Source organism: Schistocerca piceifrons, chromosome 1 (assembly GCF_021461385.2).
Source record: "Schistocerca piceifrons isolate TAMUIC-IGC-003096 chromosome 1, iqSchPice1.1, whole genome shotgun sequence".
NCBI lineage: Eukaryota > Metazoa > Arthropoda > Insecta > Orthoptera > Acrididae > Schistocerca > Schistocerca piceifrons.
Window position 1 is genome coordinate 635704198 of NC_060138.1, and position 25719 is coordinate 635729916.

The 25719-nt window shown below is 39.5% G+C and overlaps 1 protein-coding gene and 1 non-coding gene across 2 annotated transcripts in view; both read left to right on the top strand.

Annotated features, from left to right (window-relative positions):
• LOC124787747 (long-chain fatty acid transport protein 4-like) overlaps positions 1 to 25719 on the top strand; it is a 348522-nt gene that overhangs the window by 243498 nt on the left and 79305 nt on the right. Inside the window, exons 4-5 of the mRNA XM_047254616.1 lie at positions 3714 to 3936; positions 19427 to 19628. Of these exons, the coding sequence (XP_047110572.1) occupies positions 3714 to 3936; positions 19427 to 19628 (425 nt within the window). The remainder of the gene's footprint in view (positions 1 to 3713; positions 3937 to 19426; positions 19629 to 25719) is intronic.
• Positions 2608 to 2680, top strand: Trnav-cac. The gene has a single exon. It is a non-coding gene; the product is annotated as a tRNA-Val (tRNA).

Sequence of the window (25719 nt, forward strand, 5' to 3'; positions counted from 1 at the left end):
CCCAGCATCAAATGGATTAGTTAAAATGTTAGTGTGGTACATAAATATTTGCTTGCAGCAGCAGACTAATCTTTTTGAGTTCTACATGCACATCTGTAGTTTGCAAATCAACAAAAAGGTGCTTAGCATATGAGAATACTTTTATTCTTAATGTTTAGTTCATCGCATTTCACTTTCAAATGGACTGTACGAAGAACAACTGTTTATTTTCAGTTTTCTGGATGTTAGTAGCTGTTAGTTATGTAATGTTAACCTATCCCACTTGCCTCCCCCCCCCCACCCCCCACTCCCTCCAAAAAAAAAAAAAAAAAAAAAAAAAAAAATGTTGTTGGAGCTTAATAAGCAGGTCTTTGTTGGTGTTCAGTTTTTATTTCTTTTTTTGTCCTTTTTTTAAGTATTTGTGTGTTATTTCTTATTCAGATGAGCCTGTGACAGCTCATGCTTGTCTTCTCTATATGTGTTTGATGTCCTATGTCAGTGCAACCTGATATGTATCCCAAATGAGATAAGCGTTTTGTTATAAGCAGTATGAAGATTAATAAGTAAACTCTTTAGCAAAAAGCTGCATTTTTCTCAGCATACTGTCCATGAATCAAAGCCTGCCGTTTGTTTCACTGTTGGTTGATTGTATGTGGCCATTTCTTTTTATAGCCCAATCCATCATTACTTCCAAGCTTCTGCATAACACAACTGATCCTAACTCTCTCTCTTTCTTCCTGTACTTGAAGACCATGATTCTTACATTTTATGGAGTGTAAAATAATAATTCTTAACGGCTTGATTTGCTCATTATAATATGAGGCATTTCCTACAAGCTAGCTGCTTTAGGAGTGTAAGTTATGTAGCAAATGGTGTTCAAAAGACTGAAAAATAGTAACATAATTTCCCATAAATTAGGTCCTTTAGAGTTTGGTAAAGAAGCAAAGACTTCAGTGGAATTCTTTTCTTCTATTTTAATGATAGTTTAATAGGTGATAATGATATGTATGCTAATATGCTCATTGTGAAAGTGAATAGAAAGAGTGACAGATCTCAGCAAGCACAAGATTCAGACACATGAAGGAAGATGCATTCCTGAGACTTCATCCTCTCATGAGGCACAAAGAAGCCTGAAGTATTCTTAGTGAAAATGGCATATAGAATATTGCTGTTTTACTTCACTGTGTTCACTTTGATTATAAACCATGTGTCTAAAAAATTCAGAGACAAATTTTATTCCTGGTGTATAATCAATTACAGTGCAGTAACTAGGGTGGCAGCTTGAACAAACATTGTGTACAACAGACATGCATTTTGACTAGTCAGTTGTGAGCAGGCAGCATTAAGAAGTGGATGTGGGGCGTAGGGTGTGAAGGTTGTTGTCACAAATTGCATTGCAGCAGTAAACTAAACATCTCTAAATCAAGTGTTAAAGACATTCTCCAGAAGGTTATGAAGTAGAAAAAAAATGTGTGCAGTGTTTGTCCCAGACTCCTTGACTTCCAAAACATAAATGATGTGCGGATGCCTGCTATGATAATTGAAATTAAGAATGAGATAATTCTTGTCTGGTGGGAAAAAAACCATCATGAGTGACAGAACTTGGTGTTATCAATACAGATCTATTACAAAATGACAAAGTGTATAAATAATGGATCTCTAATGGTTCGCCAAGACTGAAGAAGGTGCAAATGTGATGAGTAAGCTGAACAACATCTCAAAGAAGGACTTTCCTAAAAGTTTCACTTGGTTATGCACGTTTGGTTATGACAGGTACTGCAAGGTATTTAACTATGAGCAACTGATACAGCTACTTGCTAGGACTTTATTTAAAAAGCAAATGGAAGTTGTGATAATAGTAATAGTAATAATAACATTACTGTGTAGGAACATAATGAGAGAACGCAAATGTTGATCAATAAACAAGCAGCTATAATTGGAGCCTATTCATTGTTACAAACAGTATAACAGTGGTCTTGTAAGTTACAGCCAAACAATTGTCTGGTGTACTACTCCCTTTGATGCACAGTGAAGGAAAGGTTGATAAATTTATAGGGAAATGAAGGAGAATTCGGCGGTTAATAGTGCTTTTTTATCTGGCAAATGTGTCTCCCCTGAATTCTTATATCTTCAATAACCTGACCTCAGGCAATTAAGCTAAAAGATGAGTCTGGATTAAAGCTTGTTAACCCGTTATGTTGCGAAAATAATGAACTATCGAAATATCACTCAGATCCATATTTCCCTTTTTAAAATGAAATAAAAAAAAAATTGTATTACACAATCAGTTAATGGGATGTTAGAGTATTGCACTCTTTTTCATTTTTTAGAAACATACTTGACTGTTTGCATATCAACAGGGCCATTTTAAGGCCGCTGGGCTTGCACTGCCTGCTGCTGAGAAAGTGATTGCTTTTGCTGATATGACTTGCAATAACGACTGCGCGAAACGCCGCTATCTCGTTAGGGGTGCTACGGCAGACACCCTCTCGAGCACCCCGAAGACTTCTTGAGCCCTCGGCTGTGATGGGTTCCAGGCTGACAAAAGAAATGTCGTGTGTGCATTCGCGGACGAGAGAAAGGCTGAGGCAAGTTCCAGTGCACAAGGATGGACTCCTCAGGTCCGTCGTTTCCGTAGTGTAGCGGTTATCGCGTCTGCTTCACACGCAGAAGGTCCCCGGTTCGATCCCGGGCGGAAACACTTTTTCATCACTTTAAGCAAGACTTACTAACATGCATCTGCTACCATTTGTACCCGAAACCTTCGTAATCACCTTCACGCGTCGGACCAGAGTGTCAATTGCTCACACCACGTAGGGTGGTGAACTGAGAGGCGCACCAGAGGCATGACAGCCATTAGTTTTCTGCTCAGAACATATTACAATTAGTAGTGGCTGCTAGGAGCATCAAGCTGGAGATGGGCACCAGGTGTGCTAAAACTGCATGATCTGTATACAGTGTGTATCACATTTATAGTGATTATGGTGAGAACCGCCGTGGGTGAATGTGTTAAAAGGGTAAACAGAGGATGGGGGGGTGGGGGGTAGGGGTGTAAAGATGTCTCGACCTGGCTCTGCATTTCAAGATATGATGTGGCTACTTAAAGGTTAAAGGAGGATTAAACTTTAATGTCCCACTGGCATTGAGGTCATTAGACACAGAGTGTGAGCTCAGATTTAATAAGAATAGAGAAGGAAATTGTTTGTAACCTTATTTGGTGAACCATCCCATAATTACTTGAAGTGATTCAGGGAAATTTAAATCAGAATAGGCAATTGGTGGATTTTATGCTTTTCATTCCAAATAAAAGTAGTGCCTTTAACCATTGTGCCGTATAACTTGCACAAGACTCCATATTTCTCATTATTTAGGGTCAGTTCTGCACCTAAAAGCTGAAGATGATGAAGTATGAAGAACACTGGAAGAGACCTGTATCCATTGATTGATGATAAGTGACTGCAACTGATGATCTATTTCATTTGCCAATCTTTGAAGGAAGTGGAAATCTTGTCAGTACTAGACTGAATATTGATGCCCTCTCTGAGACAGCTCTTCTTAGTAGATACTTGTATCATTCGTAATTTTCTGAGTGGCACAATGGTTCTTACAACAATACCATGTCTGATTCCTTCCCCTATACTTGTCTAATTGATGTTTAGCATCTCTTGCTCACATTGACAACAAGGCATTATTCACCAACAAAAAATTTACATTTTATCTCTTCATTGTTTCAGCTATAGAAGAGATAAGATCATTACTTGATCCATCATTGGTATATTTCCAGTTGAACTGTAAAGGCAATGAAACATCTGATTTCAAGAATCTTGATGCCTTAATATCGTCAGCTCCTGTTAGTCTGCCATCGGCTGAACCACCAAAATTTCAAGACCAGTTACTCTACATATACACATCTGGAACCACAGGGCTACCAAAAGCAGCAATGATGCCACACTCAAGGTAATTCAAATAACATAAGCAAAATTTTTTGTTATAGTTCATGGTTCTAAGTAGAATTTTTCCGTCGGCAGTCTACCTTATTACAAGAGGGAATGAAAATAGAAGACACAAGCTTTCAGTTTTACCCCACTACATACATGTATGATTTCCTGCGTTAAATAGTCTTAAGGATAATAGGTTTGTTACATACTTTTGCTTTTCTGTATGTAGTGAAGCAGAACAATTTGTTTTAAAGGATTCTGTGTTTCTACAGACATTTGAAGTCAGTAGATTTCCTTTTCTTGAATACTATGTTTTTGTAGTTATTATGTCTAAATTCCTGACTGTTATATTATGTGGCAACCTAGAGTTCTAAGAGGGACCTCTTTGTGACAAAAGGCCATAGGCACATGAAACATTATGGAATATATTATTTTTATCATTTTCCATGCATCCCTTGGAGAGGATAAAAATAAAATGTACATTACAGTATATTTTTTTAGCAATAGACAAAGAGATTTGCTTGATCTGTTGTGGCACCCATCAGCCTCCAATCCTGCAAAAACACTTGATCGCTGTCTTTTTTTATTCCTGTCTGGACAGTCCAAAGATTGCCATGAAGGGTAATTCTTTTATCTGCTACTTGATGTCTCTGTTGTTTGCTTGACATGGCATGAACATAAAATAAGATAATTAGCATGTGACATTGCAAATTACATTCAAAAGGTAGCAGGAGGGATACAAAACTCAAAAGTCATCAGCACGAGCTATACAGCTGTAGAAGTGCAACCAGCTAGGGATTATGAACACGTACTTTACACAAGAGGACATTCACAAGCCAACTTGGGTGTTGTCAGTTAATTGAACCAAAAAAAAAAAAAAAAAAAAAAAAAAAAAAAAAAAAAAAAAAAAAAAAAAAAAATTACCATGCCCTTGAAGAGAGAAGGCATAAAAGCAGTGTAATATATGTGAAAACCATAAAGAGACTTGAGGTGGTCGCGACAGAGGAATGACAGTCAGTAGCTATAGGAAATCCAAAGGAAGGTAAGAGCATAAAAGAACAAGTTACTGACATGGTATAATTTAAAGGTAATGACGAGGCTTGGGAATTTGTCACTAAGCTTCAAAGCAGAAGTGAGTTGCTAACAGTGGCAGACAACCTTGACATGGAAGGCCATAGGGAAATGATAGAAACAAATGAGGAAGAGACATATCAATTATGTTCTTCAGAAAAGGATATAAACCATGAATATATGGCATTAAAGATGAAAATGGCCATACAGTTTTGGAAAGAACAAGAGGCACTGGAATTTGCAATAAATATATGGAGGAGCTTTTCAATGTTGAAGAAGGAAGTATAGAAACAGAGGAACAACATAAATATTAGAATTCTTAGCTGCACCACTGACAACAAAATAGACAGCTGACACAATGAAAATACTAAAAAATCAACAAAGCTCCAGGGAGAAAGGAATAGCTATTGAACTACTGAAAAAGGAAGGAGATGCATTTATGAAACAAATACGCAAACTTGTAAAGAAAGAATGCTGACTCTGTGGAAGGAACCAATTACAGCATCAGTCCATAAAAAGGACAATAAATAATAATGCAGAAATTTTGGAGGCATCTCATTGATTAGCACATCCTACAAAATGTTCTTCAAGTTACATATTTAAAAGAGGTAATATATAAGAAACAAGCAGGATTTATGAAGAATCAACCCATCGTTGGTCATTTCAACACTGACTGCTGTAGATGATGTAGCTGTCAGTTTCACAATTGTGTTTCACAGTTCTTTCCTTTCACTGTTCATGACCCCCCCCCCTCCCAATAGGTTGCAGGCAAATGTCAGCATATTACTAGAATAAACACACAGATCACAGTTCTTGCAGAATAATACGGTACCTGTGACACTATTTCTGAAATAAATTGAACAGGAATTGTCATTAATTGTTTTAACACATGATCTATTTGTGTTACTCCACTGTTAGGTTGATGTATTGTTGTTACTTCAACCAATATATGTCTGAAAATCGGCTGTGGACTGCCTGTCTCGGGACCAAAAATCAGTCCTTTGTATATCGTCACAATAATAGGCACTGAAATGATACATTGTTTGATGTTTAAGTTACAGAAATTACAATTAAAACATAACTGATTCAATTAACTGAATACATCGAAATATTCCTTCTTTTTAACATTTTCTTCTAACACAGTGGTTAGGCCAAATTATTTGTTTAAATAATGAAATTAACAGATATAGTTATAGAAACAATACTTTTGACAAATCTGGTAATTATTTTGGAATTAATTAAAGACACACTTTTCTAATATGTTTTCAAATAGAGCCAAATAAATACTTTAAGAATCCAAGTAGTTCTTCTTCCAAATGTTTGCTGTAATTAGTACAGAATTTACATTTGTTTATAAGTCAACAATAGAATCTAAGTCACAAAACAATTACTGATTTCACCCTATAACAAAGGTATTAACTAAGAATAATCAAAATAAATTAGGAAATTAATTAATTACATACACAAAACTAAGCTATATTTCTTAAGACTGAGGGCCAACCTTTATCTTTTATGGAAATGCAGATTATACTCATGCATGTTAATGGTCATTAGGGAAAAATGACAATAAAATGTATTTAAGGGTACCAAAACAAGAGACGAAGTAAAGAGATCCCAGCTTCTTTGTCACACAATCAAAAGCATTTTTAAGGTCACAAGTGATGCCTGTGAACTTCCGGGAAATATAAAACCTTTACTCTCAAAATTCATATTAATTAGGGGTATCACACTTATACCCTTTTTGAAACTAAGCTGTTTGACAGCATAATATTACAAGATGACAATTCTACTGGAAAACCTGGAATTCTTAAGGAATTACATTTCACCTGGAAAAATCAGGAAATTCACAGAGAATTCCAGGAATTTCATAAAATCTCAGGGAGTTCTGTGACCTAGCTTTGGAATTGAACTGTATAAATAATGAATTTAAAAACCTTAATATATTAATTTATGAATAATTTTCCATATAATATGTTGATGATTAAAAACTGCAGTTAAATTAATGCTTATGGCTGGCATTACTTCAGCTGAGAGGAAAGAAAAGTTATTATTATGGTATGTGTGCACTCCCCTTCCCCCCCACATTAATTTGTCAGGAGCTTCTTGACACCATTTTCCTCCTCACACCTGGAAATCTCAGGGAATTGTTTCTCCTGAGTTAAGTGAAAGGGACATCTATTACTAGGTTGCCACTGATATCAAATCAAATTCTGGAACATTTGTTGAGAGTTTGTAGACATATTCTAACTTTCTTTGAGGAATTATAGTGTTTTTGTCATGTAGCTTTACTTCTGACATTTTGGAATTGCCAGCTCCAAAACAAAGTCCAGGTTTTATAATGGAGCAGAGTTACTTTGTCTTATTTTTATAAGGAATTTTTGCTTCACAGTTCTCTCTCTCTCTCTCTCTCTCTCTCTCTCTCTCTCTCTCTCTCTCTCTCTCTCTCTCTACCCCTACCCCTCCCCCTCCCCCCCCCCCCCCTCATTTTTAAGCACTTGACTGCAAGGGCAAAGGTTTCATTAAAAAGATACATAATATTTTCGAAAGATCAGTCACAATTTCAGCATTCAAACATTTTGGTAGCTGTCGAATGTACTCCTCTAAGAAAACGACAGAATGAATGCATTCCTTTCTTTCTATAATTTATTTTGGTCTAAGTTTTCCCTTATGACTTGTTTTTTAAACCTGGCAGTTCAAGAAATAAGACTTAATTTTCAGAAATTTCTAAATTAAAGCATAACAGTATTGTGTCATGAAATGTGTAATTTGCTGTAATGTTGTCTGTACATGCTATTGATTAAGTAATTTTCTCTACATGTGGCCAAATGAGCAGATCTATAGTTTTTCGAATAAGTACTTAATCCTTAGAGAAAGTAACTATGACTCATCAGAACTACTATGAGGTATATGGTGAAGACCATTCTAGTCACAAATATTCTCCTTTTTATTTCATATTCATTTCTGTAGCCCATTCAAGTTGAGCATTAATATCTTGCATTTCTGCCTCTCTCAGGCTGTCTTCTGTCAGTTGTCATTATCCCAGCTGTCTGGACGTCTTCCTTGTGGACAGTTTTCCTCTCTTGGGCTCTACTTGACTGCTTTTTCCCATCTTCCAAAATTTCTTCTTGTCACATGAACTATCCCTTTGCATTTCATTGCCTGAAGTGATTGGAGAATACCATTGATTTTACAGGTGTCATTCAATAAGTAATGCAAAACATTTTTTTCTTAAAGTAAGTTGTTGTTGTTGTTGTTGTTTTTCCCCCTTTCAGGATACCAATACACCATATTATTCCCCACTAAACAATTTAATCTTTGTTTAATGCAATGGCCTTATGCACCTTCCTGGGAGTGCCTATATGCCTGCATTCTACTGGCCTATGTTGGAGCCAAAGTATAGTTGCATCAGTAACCTTCCCATCATACACTTACTGCTACCTGTGAAGTGCATTCTTTATTGGGCCATGTATATGGTAGTCAGAAGGTGTGAGATCCGGGCTGTAGGGTGGATGAGGAAGAACAGTCCAGTGTAGTTCTTTGAGCTGCTCTCGGATGCACAGTCTTGTGTGAGGCCTTGCACTGTAGTGAAGAAGAAGTAGTTCATTTGCTTTTTTGTAGTGATGAACACACTGAAGTCATTTCTTCAGTTACCTGAGGCTAGCACAATAAACTTCAGAGTTGATCATTGCACCATGAGGGAGGACACCAAACAGAATAACCCCTTCAGAGTATCAGAACACTGTCACCATGACATTACTGGTTGAAGATGCAGCTTTGAACTATTTTTTTTGGAGGATAGGTAGTGTGGCTCCAAGTGCCACTCCATGGATTGTTATTTTGTTTCTGGTTTGAAGTGATAAACCAAGTTTCATCATCTCTGATGAGGTTAAAAAAAAAATTGTCATGCTCAGACTCATAATGCACAAGCAGTTCTGCACATATGATCCTTCACTGCTCTTCTGTTAGGTCTTCAGTTAGGTGGCAAGGAACTCAGTGGCCATACACTTTTGAGTACCCCAAATGGTGGAGGAATATGTTAGCACTACCAACAGAGATGTCCAGTTGAGCAGTGAGATATTTGGTTGTGATCTGTTTATAACCTTGAATTAGAGTGCATGTTCCAAACTCTTTGCCTTTACATATGTGTGCTTGTGTCTGTATATGTGCGGATGGATACGTGTGTGTGTGCGAGTGTATACCTGTCCCTTTTTCCCCCTAAGGTTAGTCTTTCCGCTCCTGGGATTGGAATGACTCCTTACCCTCTCCCTTAAAACCCACATCCTTTTGTCTTTCCCCCTCCTTCCCTCTTTCCTGATGAAGCAACCGTGGGTTTGAAAGCTTGAATTTTGTGTGTTTGTTTGTGTTTGTTAGTGTCTCTATCAACATACCAACACTTTCGCATGATAAGTTACATCATCTTTGTTTTTAGATATATTTTTCCCACGTGGAATGTTTCCATATATAGTGAGGCTACAGTGAAGATCTCTAGCTCTATAAACAAGTGTCTGCAGGATGATCTTGGATGAGCTCCAGCAATTATTCTGATTACACGCTTTTGTGCAATGAACACTCTTTTACTCAATGATGAGTTACCCCAGAATATGATGCCATACGAAAGCACAGAATGAAAATATGCATGGTAAGCTAATTTACTGAGATGTATATCGCCAAAATTTGCAATGACCCTAATAGCATAAGTAGCTGAACTCAAATGTTTCAGCAGATCTTCAGTGTGTTTTTTTCCAGTTCAACCCCTCATCAATGCATACACCTAGAAATTTTGAATGTTCTACCTTAGCTACCGATTTCTGATCAAAGTCTATATTTATTGATGGTGTCATTCCATTTACTGTGTGGAACTGTATGTAGTGTGTTTTGTCGAAGTTTAATGAGAGCCCATTTGCAGAGAACCACTCATAACGATTTTCTGAAAAACATAGTTTACAATTTCACCAGTTAATTCTTGTCTGCTGGGTGCTGGATGATACTTGTATCATCGGCAAAAAGTACCAGCTTTGCATCTTCATGAATATAGAATGGCAAGTCATTAATATATATTAAGAACAGCAGAGGGCCCAAGACCGAAGCTTGCGGCACCCCATTCTTGATTGTTCTCCAGTTTGAAAAATCACCAGTTTTTTTTGCATATTATGTGATCTGCTTATTTAAACTTTCTGCACTCTTCCAGTTAGGTATGATTTAAACCATTTGAGCACTGTCTCATTCGTATCATAATACTTGAGCTTATCTAGAAGTATTCCATGATTTACACAATCAAAAGCCTTTGAGAGATCACAAAAAATCCCAGCTGGTGACTTCTGGTTACTCAGAGCATTTAATATTTCATTAGTGAAAGTATATATAGCATTTTCTGTTGAAAAATCTTTCTGGAAACCAAACTGACATTTTGTTAAAACTTAATTTTTACAAAGGTGTGAAGCTACTCTACAATACATTACTTTTTCAGGAATTTTGGATAAGGCAGTCAGAAGAGAGATTGGGCAGTAGTTGTTGACATCAGACGTATCCCCTTTTTTATGCAGTGGTTTAACAATGGCATACTTCAGTCTATCTGGGAAAATACCCTGCTTCAGAGAGCTATTACACATGTGGCTAAGAATCCCACTTATCTCTTGGGAACAAGCTTTTATTATCCTGCTGGAAATGCCAATTCCATGTGAGCTTTTATTCTTGAGAGAGTTTATTATCTTCCTGATTTCAGAAGAAGAGGTGGGTGGAATTTCAGTTGTATCAAATGGTGTGGGTAAGGCCTCTTCCATTATCTGCCTTGCTTCTTCCAATGAATATTTGGATCCTATTTCCTCTACAACATTTAAAAAATGATTATTCAAAATGCTTTTGACTTCCAGCTTGTTGTTTGTCAAGTTTCCATTCGCTTTGATGGGCATAACAGTCCACCCAAATTTCTTCAAAAGCTCCTCTGTTTCCTCTGTTTGACGAGTGACGTGGGGTCGCGCATTGTTGTGAAGAAGCACTACTCCCTCTGTCAGTCGTCCTCTCCAGCGATTCCGGATTGCTCACCGGCGTTTGGTCAGTGTTTCACAATATCTGTTAGAGTTTATTGTCATTCCAGGTTGCATGAAATCTATGAGGAGTACCCCCTTCTGATCCCAAAACACAGTCGCCATAACCTTTCCTGCCAACTGCGTTTGTTTGAATTTCTTTGGTGAAGGTGAACCGGAGTGACGCCACTGACAAGATTGTTGTTTTGTTTTGAGGGTGTAATGAAACACCCACGTTTCATCTCCCATGACAATAGAGTCCAACAACTTCTCCTTGTTGCCTCCCCTCTCACACTGTTGAAGAAATTTGTGAGTACAGTCAAGGCGTTGCTCCTTGTGTCCATCAGTCAGCATCTGGAGGACCCAGCAAACAAACACCTTGCAATAACCCAATGTTTCTGTTAAAGTTCTTTCAATTGTGCCATGGGAAGCTTCAGGAATGCATTCAACAAGTTCACGGACATTGACCCTCCAATCATTGAGCAGTTTGCTATTGATCTTCTGGACAATCGCATCTGAAACTGGTGGTCTTCCACTCTGTTCTTCATAGTGAACTTCCGTGTGACCCTCAGCAAAAGCCCTGCACCATTTGTGGACATGCTGAATGGACAAGCACTCTCCACCATAAACCTCAATCAGCTGCTAATGAATCTCCATGGGCGATAACTTCCTTGCGTGGAGAAACCGGATGACTGCTTGAAGCTCGCAATCGGTAGGAGCAGTGATCAACACTTCCAGCTCTGATGGCTGCCAAGCCAACACTGAGCGGCGTAGCGAATTGTGGATGGGTGGTCTCGAGAGTGGGGGAACCACTGTGCACGGCACTGTTGTCAGATTTAGCCTAGCACTTCCCTCAAGGCCGTAGCTCATTGGGAACCTTACTTTTGGTACAACCCTCGTATTTTCAGGTTATTGTAATCTGGGGTTTTGTTTATGCTGATGCTCATAGCATTTGTTTTCTTAATATTAAGTGTGACTTTATTCTTTATTGCCCACTTATATATACAGCAAAGTGTTTCTTCAGCAATGAAAGCAATGGGAAGAAACCCTAATAACTGGTACAATGGGGGATACCCTCTGCCATGCATCTCATGGTGGTTTGCGGAGTTTGGATGTGAATGTAGATGTTGTTTTTATTATTTTTGAAAAGTATGAGAGTAGTGGGGGTGGCCTATTATTTTCTATGTCTATATCCTTTTTGAAGGGAGGTAGCAATTTACCATACTTTAAGTATTCATAAAAGCAACTCTGTTTGAATGATTAATTTATGATGATGTCAACTAATGGTAATGTTAGGCTCACTACAGTCCTTAAACAGACACATTGTACTTTGTCCAAACCTGTTGAAAGTTTATTTTGCAGTCTGCAAAAACTGCTTTATAGACTTCCTCCTTTGTGGTTTGCATAATAGCACTGAATGGGGTACACATTTATTTAGCTTTATGATATATGGGGCTGTTTGGAATATTTGCTGTAGTTATATTCCTATACTGGTAAAGTACTTATTTAGTACTTGTGCAATTTTTATTTGACATTTTGTCTTTAATTTTAATTTTTGATTGAGTCATCTTTCTGGTACATATTTCATGTTTTACAATCTTCCAACTGCTTTATTTTTTTAGCAGTATCAGTTCACAATCATGAGCCCTCTTTGCTGCAAGCAGAACTTTCCTGTATGTTTGCCTATATTGTTTATAAAAGTGTGAGAAAGCTAGATTGAAGTGGCTGGTTTTAATGGAACTGAGATACCTCAGTGTTTGGGATGATTTTTTGATATCTTTTGTCACCAGTTTTTGACCCACAGTTAACAATGCACATAACACCTTAGAAAAAATCTGTTCAAATTTAGTTCGAATGTCATGAAATTTTTGAATTTTTCATTTGCATATACCTCTGTTATGCTACTTCCCATGTTTGACCTGATGTTTGTGTGACAAACTGTTTTCCTTCAGTTTAACAAATATTCATCTATAGACATGCATTTTTTTGTTTTATTTTACTGTAACCACTTTTATATTTGCAATTTGACTGAAGCAGTCAGATAATACTAGATCCACTACAGGCACACTACAATTTTCTTTGTCTAAATCTGTTAACACATAATCAGTAGCTGTCATTGACTGGTATGTTATTCTTGTTGCACTATTAACCATTGACATTAAAATGTAACTTTAATGTTTAAGAATAAGGTACAGGTACCGTAGCATTAGGATTATGTTTGTTTACATTTAGGTCTCCTTATGAGGATATTCCCTTTTGGAGTGGATATCGTATCAAGAACTTGATTTAGTTTAATAAAATATATTCATATCTGTATGAGGAGATCAGTATAGACATAAGAAGTCAACTTTCTGTGCTTATATTGGTCTCTTAATTCTATTGCTGCCAACTCAAAATACTTCTCTTCACTGATTGTACATAGATCACTTCTGACATTAAATGTATGATTTCATTTCACATAAATACAACCACCTCCACACTTCATAGGTGTTTTACTGTATGCAAATGCTAATTGTAAGACTTTAAGACTAAATGATTAATTTCAGTTTTTTTTTCACCAATATTCTGTAATGCAAACAGATCTGCCTATGTTCTCCAGCTCAACCTCTAGCTTTTGCACTTTATTTGGTAGTTACTGAATATTTTGGTGAACAGCTGTTAATTTATCATTACTACAAGAGACCAAACAGTTTGTTAACATTTAAAATTCAATACTTTCTGGAAAAATGTAGGTAGACAAGTAAAATCTTGATACGTATGCTTGAAATGACATGGACTGTTGTTGAAGCCAAAAAATGTGCACAAAATATCCAAAAGATCGCACTTCGTATGATACAAAAGCAATAATCAGCATAACAATTGACTTTTAGCAAAGACAATGTCTTTATAACAAATGATCAACATTTCAGGTGTCATTCATCAACAATACCTGTACTCGAGAGACAATGTTGTTGGCAACATTGCACAGCATATCAGTAGGTGTGATGAGAATTCAACATCAGATATTGTCTTTTAACATCCATAATGAGGTCGGACGATTCTGGTGGAATTGTGATCCCACAACCAATAATCACACGGATTGACGTCTGGGGTCCTGGGAAGCTAAGCATGATGGATGTGGGGGCTCAGCACATGATCCTCACTTAACAATGTGCACAAGAGATCTTTTACATGAGTAGCAATATGGGGTCGAGTGCCATCCTGCATAAAAGTTGTACCAACCAGCAGGTGTTTATCAGTCAGGCTAGGGATGATCCAACTTCCTTTATACGTACTGCTATGCAGTGTATCTAAAAACAAAGATAATGTGACTTACCAAACGAAAGCGCTGGCACGTCGATAGACACACAAACAAACACAAACATACACACAAAATTCAAGCTTTCGCAACAAACTGTTGCCTCATCAGGAAAGAGGGAAGGAGAGGGAAAGACGAAAGGATGTGGGTTTTAAGGGAGAGGGTAAGGAGTCATTCCAATCCCGGGGGCAGAAAGACTTACCTTAGGAGGAAAAAAGGACGGGTATACACTCGCGCACACACACACACACACACACACATATCCATCCACACATATACAGACACAAGCAGACATATTTAAAGACAAAGAGTTTGGGCAGAGATGTCAGTCGAGGTGGAAGTGCAGAGGCAAAGATGTTGTTGAATGACAGGTGAGGTATGAGGGGCGGCAACTTGAAATTAGCGGAGATTGGGGCCTGGTGGATAACGGGAAGAGAGGATATATTGAAGAGCAAGTTCCCATCTCCGGAGTTCGGATAGGTTGGTGTTAGTGGGAAGTATCCAGATAACCCGGACGGTGTAACACTGTGCCAAGATGTGCTGGCCGTGCACCAAGGCATGTTTGGCCACAGGGTGATCCTCATTACCAACAAATACTGTCTGCCTGTACCCATTCATGCGAATGGACAGTTTGTTGCTGGTCATTCCCACATAAAATGCGTCACAGCGTAGGCAGGTCAGTTGATAAATCACGTGGATGCTTTCACACGTGGCTCTGCCTTTGATCGTGTACACCTTCCGGGTTACAGGACTGGAGTAGGTGGTGGTGGGAGGGTGCATGGGACAGGTTTTACACCGGGGGCGGTTACAAGGGTAGGAGCCAGAGGGTAGGGAAGGTGGTTTGGGGATTTCATAGGGATGAACTAACAGGTTACGAAGGTTAGGTGGACGGCGGAAAGACACTCTTGGTGGAGTGGGGAGGATTTCATGAAGGATGGATCTCATTTCAGGGCAGGATTTGAGGAAGTCGTATCCCTGCTGGAGAGCCACATTCAGAGTCTGGTCCAGTCCCGGGAAGTATCCTGTCACAAGTGGGGCACTTTTGGGGTTCTTCTGTGGGAGGTTCTGGGTTTGAGAGGATGAGGAAGTGGCTCTGGTTATTTGCTTCTGTACCAGGTCGGGAGGGTAGTTGCGGGATGCGAAAGCTGTTGTCAGGTTGTTGGTGTAATGGTTCAGGGATTCTGGATGGAGCAGATTCATTTGCCATGAAGACCTGTCCTACACTCGTACTCTCTGCTGGAAGTATCACTTTGCCACAAAGAAAAGTCATTCTAATCCTACTTCTAATGATCCAACTCCCCAAGACACTATCCAAATTGAACCCTGCCTGGAACAGTTCCGTCCTCCGTCACAGTGGGACCCACCTCCTCTTCCTCAAAATCACCCTCTCCAAACCTTCCAGGAATTTCTGACTTCCAGCCTTGCATCTCAATCCTTCTTAAAAAAAACCTTAATCCTACTCCCAACATCACCACTGCTGAAGCCTAGGCTATCCGTGATCTTGAAGGCTGACCGGTCCATCGTCATCCTTCCGGCGGACAAGGGTTCCACAACTGTGGTACTTGATCGTCGGGAGTATGTGGCTGAGGGACTGCGTCAGCTTTCAGACAACACCACATACAAAGTTTGCCAAGGTAATCCCATTCCTGATGTCCAGGCAGAGCTTCAAGGAATCCTCAGAACCTTAGGCCCCCTACAAAACCTTTCACCTGACTCCATCAACCTCCTGACCCCACCGACACCCCGCACCCCTACCTTCTACCTTCTTCCTAAAATTCACAAACCCAATCATCCCGGCCGCCCCATTGTAGCTGGTTACCAAGCCCCCACAGAACGTATCTCTGCCTACGTAGATCAACACCTTCAACCCATTACATGCAGTCTCCCATCCTTCATCAAAGACACCAACCACTTTCTCGAATGCCTGGAATCCTTACCCAATCCGTTACCCCCGGAAACCATCCTTGTAACCATTGATGCCACTTCCTTATACACAAATATCCCGCACGTCCAGGGCCTCACTGCGATGGAGCACTTCCTTTCACGCCGATCACCTGCCACCCTACCTAAAACCTCTTTCCTCATTACCTTAGCCAGCTTCATCCTGACCCACAACTTCTTCACTTTTGAAGGCCAGACATACCAACAATTAAAGGGAACAGCCATGGGTACCAGGATGGCCCCCTCGTACGCCAACCTATTCATGGGTCGTTTAAAGGAAGCCTTCTTGGTTACCCAAGCCTGCCAACCCAAAGTTTGGTACAGATTTATTGATGACATCTTCATGATCTGGACTCACAGTGAAGAAGAACTCCAGAATTTCCTCTCCAACCTCAACTCCTTTGGTTCCATCAGATTCACCTGGTCCTACTCCAAATCCCATGCCACTTTCCTTGACGTTGACCTCCACCTGTCCAATGGCCAACTTCACACGTCCGTCCACATCAAACCCACCAACAAGCAACAGTACCTCCATTATGACAGCTGCCACCCATTCCACATCAAACGGTCCCTTCCCTACAGCCTTGGTCTTCGTGGCAAACGAATCTGCTCCAGTCCGGAATCCCTGAACCATTACACCAGCTTTCGCATCCCGCAACTACCCTCCCGACCTGGTACAGAAGCAAATAACCAGAGCCACTTCCTCATCCTCTCAAACCCAGAACCTCCCACAGAAGAACCCCAAAAGTGCCCCACTTGTGACAGGATACTTTCCGGGACTGGATCAGACTCTGAATGTGGCTCTCCAGCAGGGATACGACTTCCTCAAATCCTGCCCTGAAATGAGATCCATCCTTCATGAAATTCTCCCCACTCCACCAAGAGTGTCTTTCCGCCATCCACCTAACCTTCGTAACCTGTTAGTTCATCCCTATGAAATCCCCAAACCACCTTCCCTACCCTCTGGCTCCTACCCTTGTAACTGCCCCCGGTGTAAAACCTGTCCCATGCACCCTCCCACCACCACCTACTCCAGTCCTGTAACCCGGAAGGTGTACACAATCAAAGGCAGAGCCACGTGTGAAAGCACCCACGTGATTTACCAACTGACCTGCCTACACTGTGACGCATTCTATGTGGGATTGACCAGCAACAAACTGTCCATTCGCATGAATGGACACAGGCAGACAGTGTTTGTTGGTAATGAGGATCACCCTGTGGCTAAACATGCCTTGGTGCACGGCCAGCACATCTTGGCACAGTGTTACACCGTCCGGGTTATGTGGATACTTCCCACTAACACCAACCTATCCGAACTCCGGAGATGGGAACTTGCTCTTCAATATATCCTCTCTTCCCGTTATCCACCAGGCCTCAATCTCCGCTAATTTCAAGTTGCTGCCACTCATACCTCACCTGTCATTCAACAACATCTTTGCCTCTACACTTCCGCCTCGACTGACATCTCTGCCCAAACTCTTTGTCTTTAAATATGTCTGCTTGTGTCTGTATATTTGTGGATGGATATGTGTGTGTGTGTGTGTGTGTGTGTGTGTGTGTGTGTGTGCGCGCGAGTGTATACCCGTCCTTTTTTCCCCCTAAGGTAAGTCTTTCCGCTCCCGGGATTGGAATGACTCCTTACCCTCTCCCTTAAAACCCACATCTTTTCGTCTTTCCCTCTCCTTCCCTCTTTCCTGATGAGGCAACAGTTTGTTGCGAAAGCTTGAATTTTGTGTGTATGTTTGTGTTTGTTTGTGTGTCTATCGACGTGCCAGCGCTTTCGTTTGGTAAGTCACATCATCTTTGTTTTTAGATATATTTTTCCCACGTGGAATGTTTCCCTCTATTAATACCTGTTATGCAGTGTCATTGACGTGTTGCTGTTCAGCACCGTTTTTGCAGTTGTTTATGTTTACAATAAAACCCTACGTCATTTCAGTCATGTGTGTCAATTTTTACCACTCTACCTACATTATTCCATGAACTAGTTCATTTTCAAGTGTTAACGGAGTTTGGATCATCCTGTATATTTAGCATTTCCTCTTCTCTTTGTTTTGTTGTTGTTGTGAATGAGTTTACTATTTATTATTCCTCAATTTGTCTATCTCATCTCCTTTATTGTTTTCATTCATATTAATACTGTTGCTATTATTAGAATTTTGCAGTGGTGCCTTTATTTTAGTTTTTGTGTCCTTAATGACAACATATCTATTTCATACTGATCTGTTGTATCAGATCTCATTCCTGCAGTGTACATGTACATCTACATCTACAGCTGCATGACTACTATGCACTTCGCAGTTAAGCACCTGGGTAGAGGGTTTACCAAACTGCCACCAAGCTATTTCCCTGTTGTTCCACTCTCCAATAGCACACTGGGAAAATGAACACTTAAATCCTCCCCTGTGTGCTCTGATTTCTCTAGTTTTATTATGATGATCATTTCTACCTATGTAAGTGTGTGCTAACAACATATTTTCACATTCAAAGGAGAAAGTTGGTGATCGAAATTTCATGAAAGCTCCTGGTGCAATGAGCAATGCCTTCATTTTAATGACTGGCATCACAAATTGCGTATCATATCTGTTACACCATCTCCCCTGTTTTGCAATAACTCAAAATAAGTTGCCTTTCTTTGAACTTTTTTGAAGTCCTCCATCAGTCCTATCTGATGCAGATCCTATAACACCCAGCAACACTTCATAAGAGCATGGGGACTAGTGTAGTATATGTAATTTCTTTAATAGACTTGTTGCAGCTTCTAAGAGTTCTCCCAATAAAATGCAGTCTTCGGTTCACTCTCCTCACAAAATTATCTATGTGATCATTCCAGTTTAATTTATTTGTAACTTTAATCCGTAATTGTCTATTTGAATTGAAATCCTTTAGATTTGTATGATTTTTCATGTAACTGAAATTTAGCAGATTCCTTTTAGTTTGCTTTTTAGCCCGTGGAACCCTTAGTGGGGCCACACACTTCCTTTCTTAAGAGCAAAGCTGTAATTTAAAACAGTTATTGTATGATAATTCAATCTGTGGATCATAGCAACTTCATCAGTTGATGCTCATTTTTGTATGTTTTGATAATATAAATGTATTCATTCATCCATTTCATGTGTATCTGCTGTTCCGTGCATAGAGTTTATTATTATATTACCTTTGTGCACATTTTTTAGGTTTTTGTTGGTTGGAGCAGCAACTCGAAGTATGCTAGACCTGAGAAATGATGATGTCTTCTACACTCCTCTGCCCCTGTATCATACTGCAGGCTGTGTAATTGGAGCTGGATGTGCCCTAGTTAATGGTGTTCCTTGTGTCATCAGAAAAAAATTCTCTGCTTCTTCTTACTGGAGTGACTGCATACATTATAAGTGTACTGTAAGTAGTGACACAAAATAAACTGCATTATCAGAATATTTTTTTCCTCTAATTTTACATGGCATGTCAGACTTCTGCCAGTTCTATAAATTTTCATATATATGACACAACAACATTGGCATTTGATTCCTCTGTGTTAGTTTTGTATACTACACTATATCTTATTAGAAATATCAAATGATCGCTTACCATACTCCTTACAAAATAAGTATTTATTTTAAGTATTGTAAGCCATAGGTTCATAAACATTAATACCACCACAGTCAGGAAACATGATTTATTAGTCTCAATAGCTTCCAGGAGAATGACTAGTATACTCGACCTCCATAGCTGACTAGTCAGCATGTCTGATTACCATGTGGAGGACCTGGGTTTAATTTCCAGTTCTGTTAAGGATTTATCCTTGGTGAGATGACTACAACGGGAGGCTCTGAGCTTCATGAGGCCTATTTAGAAGCTATTTAAATGAGAAATAGTGATGCCGAGATGTGCAAAGCTGACAATGTCTGGGTGAATAGAGTAGCAACCCCCTCTCTCCCTTCCCTCTCCAACCCCCCCCCCCCCCATAAGAAAGAGCATGATACAGCAGCCAGTTAGCATTGCATGGATCTCTGAGTCTGGTCATGGAGTTACTTTTTTTACATCCATTACGATAATATGTTTAAGCCCTTAAACACATAATTGGTCTTAGAATAGATTTCAGCATTGATCATGATGAATAGCAGCATATGATTCTTGACTCACACATTCAGTGTGTTTCTTAGATAAGTGGTGATTGTGGCTGCTGGCATGGAAGAAGGAAAATTGAGTCCTTGTAATATGTGAGATATGTTAATAAACAGGAACAGCTGGTTAGGATCCACACAGTGTCACTGGATTGGCTTTGTTTACTAGCAGACACCAGTGTTGGAAGTAGAACATAAAGAAGTGGCTGCTGTGTAGTCCATGTACACATCTAAATTAATGAAGCAGTAATGCAGGCCATATCAGCAGGGGTGCATAAAATCCACGATAACTCAGGGATCTACACCACCTCAAACTTCAGTTCAGACAAATCATATTCTTAATTATCAGTTACATTGTGCCTTGTTGTTCTAATGTAGCATTCATTTTTATCGACTCTTGCAGAAAATGAATCTACTTGCTAACCTCAGGAGCTGTCCATTTGACGAAATATGTGATTATGTTGTTAGAATTTTTTTAGCAACCATCCATGACTGAAATTTCTTCAGTGCCATGAATTAAATAAGTAATCTTATTGTTCATAGATGGTTGACCTTAAAAGACTCAGTGACTATTGTAAGTTTACTTATTTCAACTCTGACTGCAAGCATACATAAACTGAAAGTATGTGTTTGCTAAACCTCAACTTTGGAAGGGAGAACTCTACCAATTACACTTCCAGGACTCATTCTTTGTGATGTCTCAACATCACCTAACTTTAGAAAGTTTCTGAGGCAGTACCATAAGATGAGGTAGTATCAAATGGAATCTTAATAAAAAGGTAGCTTTGCCAAGGATATTAAATTTGTCTATTGAGATGACATTTAAGAATAATATGATTGAAGAACATGAACCAAAAATATTATTTAAGTAACCAGATACTTACTAACAAATAACTGACTGTTGTTACCCCATATGATGAAGTAGTTTCAGATGCCCATTGAATTTCCATTCAGCCATATTTCCCTCTAATGGGGTAATTTGTGACAGAAACTATCTTTTTAAAACATACACATGCTTAGAAATTCTTTTTGCATGTTTAGAAAACATTTTATGCATGGTTAAAAATATTTTATGCATGATTAAAGAATATTTTACATGTGTTCAAAACAATTTGACACTTGATTAGAAAACTTTGACACACACAGTTAGAAAATATGTGATTAATAATCATAGCAGAAATCATCAATCTACAATGTGTTCTCACGGAATAAAAACTTCCCCTTTTCTTCTCTAGTAGTTGTCAATCTGCAATTTGGTGTTTGTCTACAATATTATGATCTGGAATTGCTGGAAAAATAAACACAGATTTGTTGCCTTGATATGGATGCAGAAATATGACTTCCACTTCTGTTAAGATTTAGCTGTTTCCTTCCAATCACACGTGAATAACCACCAAGAACAAAAGCCTCCACTTCTAGAACTGCTTTCCTGTTCTGCTCTTTTCTTCATCAGAAGGTATAACATCACTATTCATGGGCAACTCAGGCACTGATTCAGCATTTTCTCTATTTCTCTTATTAGTGCCCAAAATTGGTTTTCTAGGGCAAGATTTAATTTTCATTTTCATTGGGCATTTGCATTACTTTTTGTTCCATTGAACATTCTGAAGTGTTAAATGACCCTAAGGTTGTCACCAAGGGAGAGTGAAACGAGACATCAGGACAGCAGTAGATTTGTTCAATTAATTTCTTTATTCTGGCCCTCAGCTGTTCTACATCAAGAACAGCTTAGTGGAGGCACCCAGTTGCCTCTCAAGCAAAACAATAGATGTCTGGCATTGTTGGCAGCTCAAGAAGCGAACTGAGTGTGGTGTCACTTGAATGCCATTGTCAGCAACGTCTCTGACCGTGACCATGATGACACCGCGGCAGTGCAGTTGACGACAGCCATGAACTTCCTCCAGTGAGTGAGCGGCTCCCTTGTGACTCAGGGCAGGCTGGTCAAACAGCAGACCCTGTACTGCATTTTCGGATGTCGCTCTGAGTGTCACAGGTTTGCAGTGTAGGCTGTGATACTGAAACGAGAATGATTTAGTACACTAATGACTGAGTACTTATATGCTCCAGACTGTGTTCATTTAGGGCTTAAGACACATACTCTAAACACTTCTGTGACAAATGAGGAAAGGCTTCCATCCTTCTGCTAGCGTATTGCAGCGTCGACTGTTGCTGTACTGCACCCAGTTGGCTCTGCTTTGCAACACAAGTTGGCTGTGTTTTACTTTGCAATACATAACATTCTTGCCTGCCTGCGGCTGGCTCTGTTGCAAATTTCTTCTGCTCTGGTGTATTCTTTGACTGAATACAGTCAATATGCTACATAAGTATCTCTTCAAAGCTCAAAGACCAGGCTTCCATGAAATTGTTCGGAGAATTTTCTCCATCAGGCAATTTTCTGAGGACTGTTTGAGAGTCTAACACAATTAATCTCACTGTACAGAATGCATTTATTGTGTTGCTTTCTTCAGTTGCTGGTATTTTTTGGAGTTCCCTTCAAAAGTGGGGGAAGTGTATCTTTCAATATTGGCCCAAGAGAGCTTTTATTCCATTGGGCAAGCACTGTCTGCCATGCAGCTTTCAGAAGTCTAAAGATGCCTTACATCTAATGACTGTGTTGGCGTTCATGGACTCATAGTGCCTGCTCCGTTCACTGCCACTGCCTACCATCATGGTAGGAGGTCTGAAGATGGTCTAAAACAGATCAAAACTGATAACCTTAAAAAGAAAAGTAAGTGTCTTGCAGCTATGAATGTTTATGTTTATTTTAAGGTAATAAAAAAACTGCTGTTCTCAAAGAGAAATTTTCTCAAAAATTACTACAACAAATGATTGTAAGACATGGTACTGTTTGGTGGCAACAAAATCAAAGGCATACCTTTCTCCCCTTCAGTGACTTCAGATAAGGCAGCACAATAGCAGTGAACTAGTTTCTAAATGTTGGCAGATCAAACCATCCACTTTTATTGCAGTTCTAGTGGGTTTCTTTTGGACCTCCTCTTTTCCAGGCATCCCATAAATGCTCCGATCCATGGAGCACATATGGCAGCCAGGCAGCCACCTTTACTGAAATACTACTTTTAAAAAAACCTAAGATTCTCTCTGGCTGTTTTGTTTTCCTTCAATCACATGCTTTCTCCCAGCTTCATCACACAGATTTATCTCATCATAATTGATTACTTTTGGGAGGTATCTTCCAGTTTTTCATCAACATTCTGGAAATATGATTTCATAATCACACAGTTCACTTCAGCATGTTGACATTTAATGTTCCCAGGAAACTGGATGCTTAATTTATCGGAGTAACACTTCACCTACATTTAAGGTATCCTTTCACCATGTACATCATCAAAGGTAAAAGGGAAACACCAGCATGCAGCCATTAAAATACCACGATCAAGTGTGTTCTCTTCAATTTTGCTTAAGACAGAAGGCCTTTCAATCATGCCAGGGTTTGTATTACTGACTTTATTCTCTAAGGTTGGACATGGTATATTAAATTTGCTTGGTATCTTTCTCTACAACGGTTTTCCTGGTCTTATAGAAGCAACCACTATTTCAAAATTTTGAGAGTCTAGATTGCATTTCAGAAGAGCACCAAGTGTCGTCTTATAAGTCCAAGGCACTGTCTGATATCCCCTCCCCTCACCTCAATCTGTGTAGATATCTGTAAGTAGTTTACTAGACATTACTGCAAGTGAGATATTTGAACAAACTACATTCAGATTTCCTTCTTAACATTCGAATAGTCAAATGATAAGCAATAATGCTTACTACTTTTTTTCTGTTCTAGTACAATGATGAAAGTATTCACATAACGATAACCAACAATAACTATACACTGCACTGAAAACTGCTACACTCCACAGTCTTCACTTCCTAGTGCAAAAATGTATAATCTTATCTGCTTGACAGTATGTAAGATGTAAACTGAAAAACATGCAGGTAAAATAACAGCTTGCATTCAGTGATACTAATGTAAGAGGACAAATACACTGTTCCCATCTGTGTCCATATTTCCCCATCTCACAGTACCACTTCAACCTCGCACAGAAGTTCTTCGAAGCCAATAGGCTACCTCCTTAGTTGTCATTTGTAAAACAGCTGGGTTGTTCTGGACTTATGGAATTTTAAAGTCTGCAATTAAAATGCAAGTTGACAGTGATTCATATCTTACTTCTCACTCAGAGGAACTGTTTGTCCACCAAGTGGCAGGTCAAAAGATTTCTAAAATTGATGCAAGAGATAATCCCCCCTCCCCTCCCCCTCCACACACACACACACACACACACACACACACACACACACACACACACACACACATATATATATATATATATATATATATATATATATATATATATATATATATAAAAAGAAAGATGATGAAACTTACCAAACAAAAGCGCTGGCAGGTCGATAGACACACAAACAAACACAAACATACAAACATACACACAAAATTCTAGCTTTCGCAACCAATGGTTGCCTCGTCAGGAAAGAGGGAAGGAGAAGGAAAGACAAAAGGATATGGGTTTTAAGGGAGAGGGTAAGGAGTCATTCCAATCCCGGGAGCGGAAAGACTTACCTTAGGGGGAAAAAAGGACAGGTATACACTCGCACACACTCCACATATCCATCCACACATACACAGACACAAGCAGACATTTGTAAAGGCAAAGAGTTTGGGCAGAGATGTCAGTCGGGGCGGATGTACAGAGGCAAAGATGAAGTTGAAAGACAGGTGGGGTATGAGCGGCGGCAAATTGAAATTAGAAATTAGCGGAGATTGAGGCCTGGCGGATAGCGAGAAGAAAGGATATGCTGAAGGGCAAGTTCCCATCTCCGGAGTTCTGACAGGTTGGTGTTAGTGGGAAGTATCCAGATAACCCGGACGGTGTAACACTGTGCCAAGATGTGCTGGCCGTGCACCAAGGCATGTTTAGCCACAGGGTGATCCTCATTACCAACAAACACTGTCTGCCTGTGTCCATTCATGCGAATGGACAGTTTGTTGCTGGTCATTCCCACATAGAACGCTTCACAGTGTAGGCAGGTCAGTTGGTAAATCACGTGGGTGCTTTCACATGTGGCTCTGCCTTTGATCGTGTACACCTTCCGGGTTACAGGACTGGAATAGGTGGTGGTGGGAGGGTGCATGGGACAGGTTTTACACTGGGGGCGGTTACAGGGGTAGGAGCCAGAGGGTAGGGAAGGTGGTTTGGGGATTTCATAGGGATGAACTAAGAGGTTGCGAAGGTTAGGTGGACGGCGGAAAGACACTCTTGGTGGAGTGGGGAGGATTTCATGAAGGATGGATCTCATTTCAGGGCAGGATTTGAGGAAGTCGTATCCCTGCTGGAGAGCCA